The 12,779-nt window shown below is 58.6% G+C and overlaps 1 protein-coding gene across 1 annotated transcript; it reads right to left on the bottom strand.

The window, feature by feature from the left end:
* Positions 1-835: 835 nt before the first annotated feature.
* On the bottom strand, positions 836-11,144 carry LOC137150191 (inositol-trisphosphate 3-kinase B-like). Its single transcript, XM_067543944.1, has 9 exons — positions 11,133-11,144; positions 9,166-9,311; positions 7,389-8,022; positions 3,608-3,692; positions 3,125-3,338; positions 2,712-2,916; positions 2,297-2,398; positions 1,895-1,966; positions 836-1,560 (listed from the first exon to the last, which is right to left on the bottom strand). The coding sequence occupies exons 3-9, from the start codon at positions 7,860-7,862 to the stop codon at positions 1,321-1,323; spliced, it is 1,392 nt and encodes a 463-aa protein (XP_067400045.1). The 5' UTR covers positions 7,863-8,022; positions 9,166-9,311; positions 11,133-11,144; the 3' UTR covers positions 836-1,320.
* Positions 11,145-12,779: the final 1,635 nt, after the last annotated feature.

Genomic DNA, 12,779 nt, shown 5'->3' with positions numbered 1-12,779 from the left:
GCTGAAAGTTGCTGCTGGGTTAACATACTTTTATTAAGGCAATGCAGGGAGCTGGGCTTGAGGTATGAAATCTCCACAGATGGGGCCACCTGTCCCAATGCTATCATTTGCTTGGTCAGTATGAGCCAGCATCACTCCAGGGGACCTGGCTGCCTGGGCGTGGGGATGTGCCAGGGGCTCCTTTGCCAACTCCAGCCCCTGAGCGGCACCTGCTTGGCTGTATGGACACCTCATTCATTTCTCTCCTTGGGATGTGACCCCTCCTGTTGTGGCTGAAGAAGCAACAGGGGGAAAACTAGCATCCCTCGGCCCTGTTCTAGTCACAGAACTTGCTAGGTCTTAAATATAAAGCCTGTCCTAATCTCTGAGCCCCAGAAACTGGAGCAGAACTGGATCCTCCTTGCTAACATGCTGGGGCTTTAATTGCTCCAGTTTGCTTCTTGGCTAAATTCCACTCCCTGCCCCTTTTCATTGTGTCTCACCACCTGCCTCCCTCCCCCCTAGCATGAGATGCAGCCACCACTATGGTGGGAGATGGGGGCTGTTTACACAGGGACCCCTTGCCCGTTGCTAAGAGGCAGCCACCTCTGGGATGGTGCGTGGGAGCTGTTTATCAGCACCCTGCATAACATGTTTTATTGTATCCAGTTCAAGCTTCAGCCCCAGGGGCTAGTAAAGGCTGCTCAGAGTGGAGTAGCCTCAGGGCTGCCTGGGGCAGCAGGTCGCTGCCATCTTGACGCCATTGCAGGGAATCTCCTTCCCACTCTGGGTGCCCAAGGGGGTGTTAAACTCCTGCCCCTCCCCCTCCCCCCCATCACCCAGATTAGGCAACCAGATCTATGGCCAACACGGCCTACTGCTGCCTGGCAACTGCTACTAAAGGCAGCCCCGGGCTGTGGCTAGCGGCCCTCAACACTCCCGCCTGTCACCTCCTGCTGCTGGCTGTTAGGAGTTAGTAGCATAAATCCAGGCCGTCGAACCCTTGGCCCGTCTGCCTGAGAGCCCTGTCCCAGATTTCAGTGGCTGGGTTGATGGCTACGTTGTCTCCTGGGTGTGGAGGTGTCTCCTGGGGCGTCCTATGGAGGAAAGACCCACTCAGCCCCTGCCCCAGCGGGCGAGTCTCCATCGATGCCAGCAGAGATGCACAAGGGTGCTGGGGGCCCATCTAGCCCCACACACCTCCCTCGCAATAGCCCTAGTGAGGAGGCAGGGGAGTCATGTCCAGATGGGGTCTCACAACTCCCACACAGTGAGAGCAGCTGTGGAGCGTCCGCGGAGGAGGTGGCTGCCCAGCCCGGAGGGCTCGGTGGCGTTCCGGCCTCAGGGCTGGCTGAGGGCGGGCGTCTCCTCCGGCCCCAGCCGCTGCTCTGCAGCCTGCAGGGTGTGGGTGAGGTGGTGCAGGCCAATCAGGTAGCCGTCCTCATGGCTGCCCCGGGTCCATGGCACATCGTGGCGCAGGGCCAGCTGGGGCGGCGCTGGCAGCGTCTTGCCGAAGTCGATCATCCACACGTTGGCCCGGCCCCGGCGGTCGTGGATGAAGAGCAGCGAGCTCCCAATGACCTGGGGGGAGAGATCCGCGGGAGTTTCAGCTAGGGGGCACCAGCTCCACTGCAGCCCCAGGGAGGTGAGGGATGGGACACGGGCCATTTCCCGTCAGGAGCGCCAGCGCCAATCTGGTCCCACCTGGGGCTGGGGGACTGGCTGACTTGGGCAATGGGAAATGGGACACCCCACTTAGAGGTGCAGGCTCAGCTCGGGGGGATTGGCCCCACACACCTCCACTTAGCAGGGAGCTGCTTTTCCCTCCTCCCTCCCCTGCTCCTTCTGCCCTGCACCTCTCAGACAGTGCTGGGGGAGGGGGAAGTCCTGGATGCCTGGGTTCCCCTGGACTCACCTCATGGGTGCGGAAGAAGGCTGATTCGAGCAGTGCACTCCGCATGCTCTCCAGGCGGCTGTGGTAAGCTCTCTGCAAGGTAAAGGGGGAGGCTATCAGAGGGTACCCAGGAGAGGGAGGAAGGGAGGTCTCTGCTCTGTGGAGCAGTGGGGTGTGGAGCAGGCAGAGAACCAAACAGTCTCTCCCCACCTGAGGGCACGTCAAACATGGCATGGTCCCACTGCCCATTGGTCCATGCCCCTCTGTGAGCTGTCTGTCCCCAAGACTCAGCTGAGATTCCTCTTGCTCTCTGAATACCACCAGCCCACCATCTGTCACATGCCGCCCCTTCCTGGGCTCCCCGCTCCCGCAGAGAGAGGGGCCCCTGCAGTGACCCCGTGGAACCTGGTGTCTATCCCTTACCAAGATGCCTTTCTGTCTCTTGGTGAAAATCAGGAAGGTCTCGATGATCTGCTCCTGGGTCCTGGTCTGTTTGAAATCCTTCTGCACAGCTCCGCCCTCTATCTGAGAGACACACGGCAGGGCTCAGAAAGATGGGCAGCCCTGGGGAGACTTCCCAAGCAGAGCAACCATCCAGTGCGAATACGCAACTGGGTTGGGGCTGGGGAAAGGGCCTGTCAATACAGGGAGCCGTTGCCTGGTGATGAGATGCAGCCTCCTCTGGGGTGGGGCGTGTGGGGCTGCTTATACAGAGATCCCTCGCCTGGTGCTGAAATGCAGCCACCTCTGGGGTGGGGCACAGGGACTGTTTATATAGAGAGCTGCAGCCTGGAGCTGAAACCCTGCAGGGCTGGAAGCCCGTTTCCCCCTCACTCACTGTCACGCCCTCAATGCGGAAGCCCAGGGAGGCGGTGGAACTGATGTGCTCGCGCCATTGCATGTAGCGGGGCTTGGTGACTGCCCTCTGGCTGTGCTCCTCGGCCGTAGCAGCACTTGGATCCACCTTCACCATCTTCTGGTACATGTCCTTGCGAGGCGTTGGCTTCAGCAAGGCCTTGGTCAGCTCTTCCTCCAGGTATGTCCTGCAGAGAAAGGCAGAGGGGTGGGGAATGGGACATGGGGTCTTTTGCTTCTAGGGGATGCCAGCTTCAATGTGGCTGCAGGGTGGGGTTCTGGTTGGCTGGGGTGGGGAATGGGACAGAGGGCCTTTCTCCTTTAGGGGATATCATTTCCACTCTCCAGTGGCAGGGAGTTCCACAGGCATATGTCCCCCCCATCAGCTGCACTGACCTCACCCCCATCTTGCAGTCCATGATGCTGGGTGCATCAAGGCCGCACAGCAGGTCGTCCATCTGGATGTAGCGCTCGTCATCCTTCACCACCACGCCGTGATAGGTAGGCACATAGGGCCGCAGTGCGTCACCCATCAGCGCCTCCAGACAGGCATTCTCCACTGTGCTGAACTTCTTCAGGATTTGGCCCCCCTCACTAGGCTTGAAGTTACCTAAGGAAGGAAGAAGGGATAACGATGGGCAGGCAGGGAGCCAGGTGTCCTGGGGCTGGCTGGGAACAAATGGGTGTGGGGCTATACCTGGTGGCAGGGAATTCCCCTGGCTAATTCCCCTGCCACACTGATAGCCAGTGGCAAGGAGTTCCCCATGCCAACACTGTCCCCAGGCACCTGGACATCCACACCACCAGAAACTGGGCTGAGAATCCAGCAATTCTCGATCTGGAGTAGGGCGCCGGGCTGGAGTCCCTCCCCCCCCTCACCTTCATGCCCTGCCAGCTGCACCCAGGAGCTGTGACGCCGCAGGGACCAGTGTACCATGGTGAAAAACGTCTTCCAGGACTTAGTCTAAAGAGAAACATGGCAATTGTCAGCCTGGCAAGGGACTGTTTCCCCCCCCCGGCTGAGATTATCCCCCCACAGTCTATTTCCCACCCCCTTTGAAAGTGAGACTCTTGTCCTAGTGCTGGACTGAGCCCCCTAACACATAAACAGCCTGTGCACTCCACCCCAGAGCTGGCTGCATCCCAGCACCAGGCAAAGGATCCCTGTATATGCAACCCCCATACCCTACCCCAGAGGTGGCTGCATCTCAGCGCCAGGTGATGGTTCACTGTATAAACAGCCTGTGCACCCCACCCCAGAGGTGGCTGCATCTCAGCAGTGGGTGAGGGAGCCCTGTATAAACAGCCCTCGTGCACCATCTTAGAGGCGGCCGCATCTCCAGGTTGCGGTGTCCCCTGGTGAGGTCGTCCCTGCCCCAGCCTTGCTGCTGCATGAGCTGCCTGGTGCTGAGTCACACCCGTGCTACGGTTCTGGCCATGCTGTGACTCAACCCTCCTTCCTGCCATCAGTGCCGGCTGCAGGCGCCTTGATAAAATGCACCCAGGGCTCAGAGAAGGGCTGGTGCTTGCATGAGGGATGGGGAGCACATCTGCTCCCCCAGGCGTGCATCATGCAGCTTGGGCCAGGCAGCCCCCCCTAGTGCTAGGGGACTGGTGTGGATGGGAAGGCTGGTTGATTTCAAAGAGAAAGGTGCAGCTGTGGTGGGGCTGCCTGTCTTGGATTTGTGTGTTCACAGCCACGCCAAGCCACTCCAATCTCAGCTCAGCAACCTTGGTGGCCATGGGCCCACAGGAAGGGAGGAGCTCCCAGCTGGCGTGCACGCACACCACACACACACTCTTTGTAGGCAGAGTGGCCTGGTGTGTGCTCACACTCAGAACCGCACAACCAGGTGTGATGCATTGCTACAAACACACATACACAAACTGCAGGGGGTGTGCTCACACTCAGAACTGATGCATGGGCATCATGTCTTGAGATTGGCATGATGCACACCCCTGAAGCCAAGGCTCTGCATTGATGCAGACGTGCCCTGGATGCAAACAGCACCCCTAAAAACCCCTGAGCTAGTCATGGAGCAGTGCTGCATATGTACGCATGCTTTGCAGAGACACAGAGCCAGGTGCAATGCATTGATACAGACACACTTTGCAGAGGCTCGGAGCCAGGTGCAATGCAGTGATACACACTTTGCAGAGGCACGGATCCAGGTGCAATGCATTGATGCGCACACACACAAACACACTCTCACACACTTTGCAGAGGCATGGAGCCAGGTGCAATGCATTGATACACACTTTGCAGAGGCATGGAGCGAGGTGCAATGCATTGATACACACACTTTGCAGAGGCATGGAGCCAGGTGCAATGCATTGATACACACTTTGCAGAGGCATAGAGCCAGGTGCAATGCATTGATACATACACTTTGCAGAGGCATGGAGCCAGGTGCAATGCATTGATACACACACTCACACACACTTTGTAGAGGCACAGAGCCAAGTGCAAAGCCTTGCTGCTCTCTCTCTCTCTCTCTCTCTCACACACACAGACACATACACTTTGCATGTGCCATGCACTGATTTCAACCTTTGCTACAGTGTGCAGCAGGGGAGCTTGCACTAGCCCTGCCTGCTTTTTCAAACTTAAATACACTTGTGCAATCACGTTAGTGCCCTGTATCCCCTGTGCTGCCTGCAGGGGTCCCAATGCAGCACCTCCAGGCAGGGCACGAGCCCTGCCCAGTTGGCCCCTCTCCAGCAACGACCCGCTCCCAGCCAGTTTGCAGGCTGCAGAGGAAACCCAAGGCCTGGCACCCACCCAATAGAGCTCACTTTTTCCACAACAGTCGCTCCAGCTGGCCCCTGGTTCTGCCAAGAGTGGTATTAACTCTTCAGGGGGTGGGGAAAGCTGGGAGGGGATGGGGTGGATCCTGCCAGAGGCAGGCGGCTTGGGGCACAGGCCACGGTGGGGGGAGCAGGGAGGGTTCCGGGGAGGTGGGAGGCATGAGACATAGGGAGCACGGGCAGGGGAGAGGGAGGAGGGAATCCCAGCGGGGAGGAGGGCAGTGGGGCCATTTCCAATCCTGACTTCCTCCAGCAGATCCCTGTGGGGTTCATCTGTCCAAATCTGAGTGTCCAGAAGGGGTAGGGCTGATCTGGGTGCTGGAGGGTGAGGGGGAGCCAGGAGTGTGGGGAGGAGGGATGGATTCCCCTCTATACCCGCCCCCGCTTCCTTCCCTGACATGCTAAGAGAAAGGCTGGAGCCAGGATGCACTCTCATATTCCTCCTCCCCTGGGCCGGGCACACGGTGGGGGGAGCTCAGAGACCCCTGCTCCTCCCTGTTCCCCTCCCTGCCCTAGGCCACGCCAAGGGGAGGCTGTGGCAGCAGGTGCAAGCGGGTGCTGACTTTCCGGGTGCCTGCTCAGGATGGGAAGGGGGTGGTGAGCTAGGGGGAGGTTCTGGCAGGCAGCTGGCACCTGATGCTCAAAGAGGGGGCCCAGAAAGACTGTGGCCCCAGTGCTGGCTACAGGGGACCCCCGGGGGGCGGGCTTTGAGGGCAGCCAACATTGTCCCCCTCCATTAATCAGGGCTTGGCCTCTGACTCCATGGGGCCAGGAGGCAGGATCCAGGCACTGACACCAGCTACCAGGGGATGCCCTATTTCCACCTCCTGAGGCAGCCAGCCCTCCACCCCCCAACAGTTTCCTTCCTGTTCTCTTGACTCCGGGGGGAGGGGGGGGACGGGACACACCATTTGCTCAGCCAGTGCTGAGGAACCCAGGGGAACCGCAAACCCCCCCCAACATAGGGTGGGGGGGGGAGAGGAAGTGACATCAGAGCACAGAGGGGAATCCTCCACCTCCTGCAGATACTGAGAGAGGGAGCAGGGAGGAGACAGGCAACCCTCACACAACACACTGCAACACAATGAACGCCTGCACCACACATCTCTCCTGCAACACAACGCAACACAACCTGCATGCACAGCACAGTCCCAGCACAACTCCTACCCAACACATCCTCTACACAACACAGTCCCTCTGCACAGCATACACAACACAACCTTTGCCAGCACAGCCCCTCTGCGCAGCAGGCACAGCACAACAATACAACCCCTCTGTGCAGCAGATACAACCCATCTCTCCTATGCAACGCAATCACAACACCACACAACCTCTACCCAACACAGCCTCTATGCAATAACCCCTCTGTGCAGCATATACAACACAGCACCACACAACATCTCTGTGCAGTAACCAGCCCAGGCCGTGTGTGTGTAGGGGGGTGTCACTGCATGGGCAGAGTGAGACTAATGCGCTCAGAGCCCAGGGACTCCCTCCCCCCCACGCCTACAGCAGGGCCGGGCTCGTGGCCGTGGGCAGGAAGGCGTGGGAGGCAGCAGAGACGGGGAACGGAAAAGGGCCGTACGTCCCACCCGCCTCTCCAGCTCCAGCTGGGCTGGAGGTACTGGGGGAGGGGGTCCGAGAGTCACCTAAGGGTGCTACAAGAGTGGGCACCTGTCAGTTCTGACCCAAATCCCCCCACTATCCCAGCCCTGGGCTCCTCGCCCCGCCAGTTCTGCTGGTGCCCTCCCAGTCCCAATCTGTAGCCCCCTACTATCCCAATTCTGGGTCCCTTGCCAGACCCTTGCACCCCGAAAGCAGCATTTAGCTCCACCTCCACCCTTTGTCTCACCTTCCTCAGCAGCTTCCTCCTCCCAGGCTGCCTCTTCTCCTCTTCCTCACTGAAGACCTCATCAGACTCCTGCGAGGACTCGAAGGAGGAGCAGGTGGAGGAGCTGGAGACGGAGCGGCTGTGTCCGTGGCCGTGGCCGTGGCTAAGCCCCCTTGCAGCCAGGTGTTTGAGCAGGGGCAGCTGGGGGGTCTCAGGGGGACCCACGTTCCCCTTGGTCCCTTGACCATGAGGAGACGGTGCCAGGACTCCTTCTGGGGCGACGTCCTCAGGAGATGCCTTTACACCATCCAAGGCCGGTCCCTCTCCCCCCAAGTCCGTGGGGAGCACTGGGCCCTGGACCGGCTCCCCTCTCCACGCAGGGTCCCCCGGAGCACCCTCCTTTGCCCCATTTGGAGCAGGGCAACTCTGCCCTTCCTGAGCCAGGGCCTGGGAGACGCCTTTCGGACAGGCCTTGATGCCATTGAGCCCCTCCATGGCTGAACCCCCTCCTAGATCGTCTCCCCCCGGGCACTCCGGTTTGGGGTTCAGTTCAGCCTGACCGCGTGTGGCATCTCCTTGCCCCGGGGAGCCCGACGGGGAGCAGGCTGGGGCGCTGCATCGCTAGGAAAGAATGGGGTCCGGCCTGTGGAGAAAGCTGCACAGAGAGGGAAGGGTTAATCAGATATGCTGGGGGACTGCCCTCCCTTCTCTGCTCCCTCACCCAGCCTAGCTCCAGACCTGTGGTCTCTGCCTGGTGTGCACCCAAGGGCCCAGAGAGAAGTGATTTCACAACCAGCCTGAAAGGGGAAGAGAGAGAAAAGAGCTGGAAAGGAATTTTCCTAACCACCTTCCCACCCCCGTACGCCCAGCCCATCTTGGGTAGGATGACCAGACGTCCTGATATTAGGGGCTTTGTCTTACATAGGACCCTATTATTCCCCATAAGATCCTATTACCGCTGTCCCGATTTTTCACACTTGCTCTCTGGTCACCCTAGTCTTGGGGGTGCCAGGATCACCCTTCCCCAGGAGATGCAACATCACAGACCAAGCCGTGTTTCCCCATTTGGCCAGGAGAGAAACTAAGGCACAGAGCAGGGTGAGGGATTTATCCCCAGGACCCAGAACTCAGGAGTCCTGACTCCCAGCCCCCTACGTTAACCCAGTAGACTCCACTCCCCTCCCAGAGCTGGGGAAAGACTCCCAACCACAGGTGGTCAAGTTTGATCCACGGTGATCTAGTGTGATTGTTTGAGATCCACTAGAGTTGTGATCAGTGATCTAGTATGCGTAGTTTGGTTTGTCATGCTCTATGTGATCTATGTCAGTCAATGCTTAGCCAGTGTGAGATCCATACTGGTCTCTCAGGCATCTGCTGTGGTCTGGTCAGCTCGATAGGGATTGATTGTCATCTACTTTTGTGTTCTGTTGGGACCTATGGGAATCAGTTGTGATCTGCTGAGAGCCACTGAGATTCCCTATGAGCCATTCAGATTCTCTGTGCAACATTACACTGTTGAGAGCCAGTGACCTTGTGATCTACATAAATGTGCTGACACATATTGAGATCTGTTGTTATGTATTGTGATTTGTTGGCATCCGCTGAGATTTACTGTCTTTTATAAACTGTGACCTACTGAAATGTAGTGAGATCAGCTGAGATGGGTTGTACTCTGCCCTGAGGTTTACTGAGATTTGCGGGATCTGTTTTTATCTGCTATAATCTACTGAGATTTTCAGAGATTCATTGTGGTCGTCTATGATCTAGTGAGATCCACTGAGATGTGTTGCAATCTCACCTTCAGGGCTTCAGCTGGTTACCTGCTGGGGACAGGAAGGTATTTTCCGCCCGCAATCCACAATTGAACAGAGGGATTCTGGGAGGGAGGAGGGGTGCCACCTTCTTCTGGAGCCTCAGAGATCAGCCGCCGCTGGAGAAGGGACACTGTTTGGGGTGGACAGTTGGTCTGAGACAGTCCAGAGACATCTCGGTCTTAGCTGCCTGGCTGGCAAGTCTTGCTCCTATGCTCAGGGTGTAAGTGATTGCCAGATTTGGGGTTGGGAAGGAATTTCTCCCCAGGTCAGACTGGCAGGGACCTTCCATCTTCCTCTGCTACATGGGGCATCTGCTGGGATTATCCGGTTATGTCTCACCTCCCCAATTCCCTGCCACCGCAGGGGCCTTGGACACCGAAGACACCTGGCTCTCTCCTGTCCTCTGTCTGGGGCCCACAGCAGTTTGGTCATCTGAGGACTGAAATGCTTCAGTCTAATTAAGTCATTGAGCTGGGCCTAGGGGTACCTGGGTGAAGTGTAATGGCCTGTGATACAAAGGAGGTCAGACTGGCCTTAGGGGAACTATTGTGATCTGATGTGACCTGTTTTGATCTGCTGGGATCTCTTGTGATCTGCTGGGATCGGTGGAGACCTGCTGGGATGTGTTGGGATGCACTGGGATCTGATGTCACATGTTGGGATACACTGCTGTCTATGGGGCTCTGCCAGTGTGGGTTGGAATATGACAAGATCTGTTTTGGCCCGCTGGGATCTCCTGGGACATTCCGCCCTGGAGGAAGGCATTCGAGCCTTAAGTCTTTGTTAACTGAAAACTAGATCCGCACAGATCCTTGGGGGATGGACCATAGTGACCGACACTGTCCTGGGTCCAGGAGGCAGGGCGAGTAGCTGGGACCCCCAGTGGGGCTTTCCCTATCGCCCATCCCAAGCTGAAGACAGGGGGAAGTTACGGAAAAGTGGGTTAAACTCCGCCTCCACCCCCGCCTCTCAGTAGGGTTTTCCAGCCTGACTCCAGACCCAGCACTCTGCCTGACAAAGAGCCTCCATCTCCAGGCCCAGCACCATGGAGCCTCCTGGGGCTTTCCAGGTGGCGGGAGTGGGGTAGGGAATGAGATGAACAAACTGAATCCCAGCCCAAGACTGTGGGCACATAGTTAAGGGAGCCTGCTGGCCTGTAGCCACACGACAACAGCTGGGAGGCAGGAAGGGAGCTCACAGGAGGGGCTGAAGGAGGCTGGGATAGCTCACTATGAGTTATAGAGACTGTGCCTCCCGCTCTACCCATTAGATCACACTCCCCTCCCAGAGCTGGGGATGGAATCCAGGAGTCCTCACCCCCAGCCGAGAATGGCATATTGTTAGGGGACTCTGTGTCGCTGTGTGTATGTGTGTGGAAAGGGGGCTGAGGTGGAGATACAGCAGGGGATGAGGAGAGGGGGTGTGTCCTGCCCTTCCACAAAGATTTGTGTGCATGGAAAATCCCCTGGGCAGCTGCAGGGGGCACTGTGGGTCTGGGGGAGAGGAGGAGGTGGGAGAGAGGATAATCGGATGTGGGGTGACTGGGACGCAAAGAGTTAAAACAGGGATTAGCACCCAGGAATCCTGACCCACCCCCCAGCTGTAAGCCACTCCCTCCCCCCAAGAGCTGGGCGCTTCCCAGCCCTCCAAGTCCGAGTGGTTAGACCCCACTCCCCGCCCATTCCCCGGCTAGGGGGTGGGGCTCTTCTCCCCAGTCCCCCTCCCCACGTGGGCCAGGAAGTGCTGCAGACACCCGCACCCACGGCAGGGCATTCCCGCGGGGCGGGGGTTGCCTGAAGGGGGGGACGGGGGCTGGCGTCCATGCCCCCTCCCGGCTCCGAGGCGGAGCGTCTTGCTCCAGTGCAGACGCCAGGGAGCGCCCCCCCTCCCCCGATTCCAGCTGCTCCCCTCCCGGGGACCCTCCCCCCCCCGCTGCGCGATGCCCCCCTACCTTCGAGCCAGGGACCCGCGGGCTAGTGCGGCATCCCCTGCGCTGCGCGACGGAGACTGGCCGCGGCAGGGAGAGGGCGGGGATGTGGGGGGAGGGGGAATGGCTGACACTTTGCCCCCCTAAAATTAGTCCTGCACTGCCCTCTGCTGCTCAGCCGAGGGACTGACTCCATCCAGGGCCGGGGGAGCTGCAGGGAAGCGGGACTCTGCACCTGGAGGGTGGCTACGATGGGGTGGGGGAGGCTGACTGTATGGGGGCTGGTCCAGACGCGGGGGCGGGGGGACCACAACGGGGCCTGGATCGGAACTGAGCAAGTGAGCGGCCCAGAACCAGCTTCAGTTGTAATTCCCCTGTAGCTGAGCACCAAACCCTGGGCATCGATCCCTCCCCCCAACCTCATAGACACCCACCTGCACCCCACCATCCCCATCGCCACCCAGCTCTCCACCCATCCCCGTACACACACACAGGTCAATCCATCCCCATATACACCCAGCCATCTGTCTGTCCACCCAGCCCATGTGCACCCACCCATCCATTCCCATACCCATCTGTCCATCTCCATATACACCCAGCCTTCCGCCCATCCACCCATCCTCATATACACCCACCACTAATCCATTCCCATACCCATCTACACACACCCTTATCCCCACAGACACATACACATTCATCCATCCATCCCCATAGCCACTCATCCATCTATCCATCCCCATTCATCCCCCCATCAATCCCCTTATTCATCCATCCACAGACACCCTTCTGTCCCTAACCTCAGATCCCCCACCCCCTCCCACACTATCTCAGTTTTTCTCTATCCCTCTTTTTACATAAGTTCCCCCCAAATATCTCAAAGCTTAGATTCCATCATACATTCTTCCCTCCACATGCCGTATCCTCTCCCACCCTGATCTCCCTCCACCCTCTTCCTCTTACCCCTACATCATTGATCCTCCATCCCAATGCCCCACCACTTGCCCCCTAACTCCCCCCATTGATTCGCCCACTATCCCTTTGCCCCCCGTCTTCCCCACAGTCATGGGTCTCACTCCCCTGCCGCCACCCCCCACAATGCCACAGCACCAGACAGACTGGGCTTCCCAGTTCTTTATTACCCCCTTAGTCAGAGTCCTCTGAAATCTCATAGACAGTGATGCGCAGCTTGTCCAGGTCCCACTCCGGGGGGCAAATCTCCTCTGCCTGCACCCCCGAAGCCCCCGGCAGCCCCCAAGTTTCCAGCACCTTCTTGCGCTTCCGCAGCTCATTCAGGAAGCCCTGCAGCTCCCTCTCCATCTGGCTCAGCCTCCGTAGGTATCTCTCTTTGGCCTTCCTGGGTGTGGGTGCAGGGCATGGGGGCACTGCCAGTGCCTCGCTGCCCACCTCACTGCCTATCGTGCTGGAGCCCTCGCTGGCCTGGCCGTGGAGAGAGAGCTGGGGTCAGGGCCCGGGTGATCCTAACTTCCTCTCTACATGGGAAGTCCCCACATCAGGGATGGATGGATGGAAGGCGATGTATGCGAATGGGTGGGCGGAGGGATGTGTATGAGGCTGGGTTGATTGATGGATGAGTACATAGACTAGTATGTATAGGGCAAGATGGAGGGAGGGGATCATGGGGGATGGATGGGTGTGGGGGATGGATGGATG

This window comes from Emydura macquarii, unplaced genomic scaffold (genome assembly GCF_026122565.2).
Source record: "Emydura macquarii macquarii isolate MOO-44397 ecotype Brisbane River unplaced genomic scaffold, CSIRO-AGI_Emac_v2 contig_968, whole genome shotgun sequence".
NCBI classification, from domain to species: domain Eukaryota; kingdom Metazoa; phylum Chordata; order Testudines; family Chelidae; genus Emydura; species Emydura macquarii.
The sequence above is the reverse complement of the archived record's forward strand: the minus strand, read 5'-3'. Positions and strand labels throughout refer to the sequence as shown.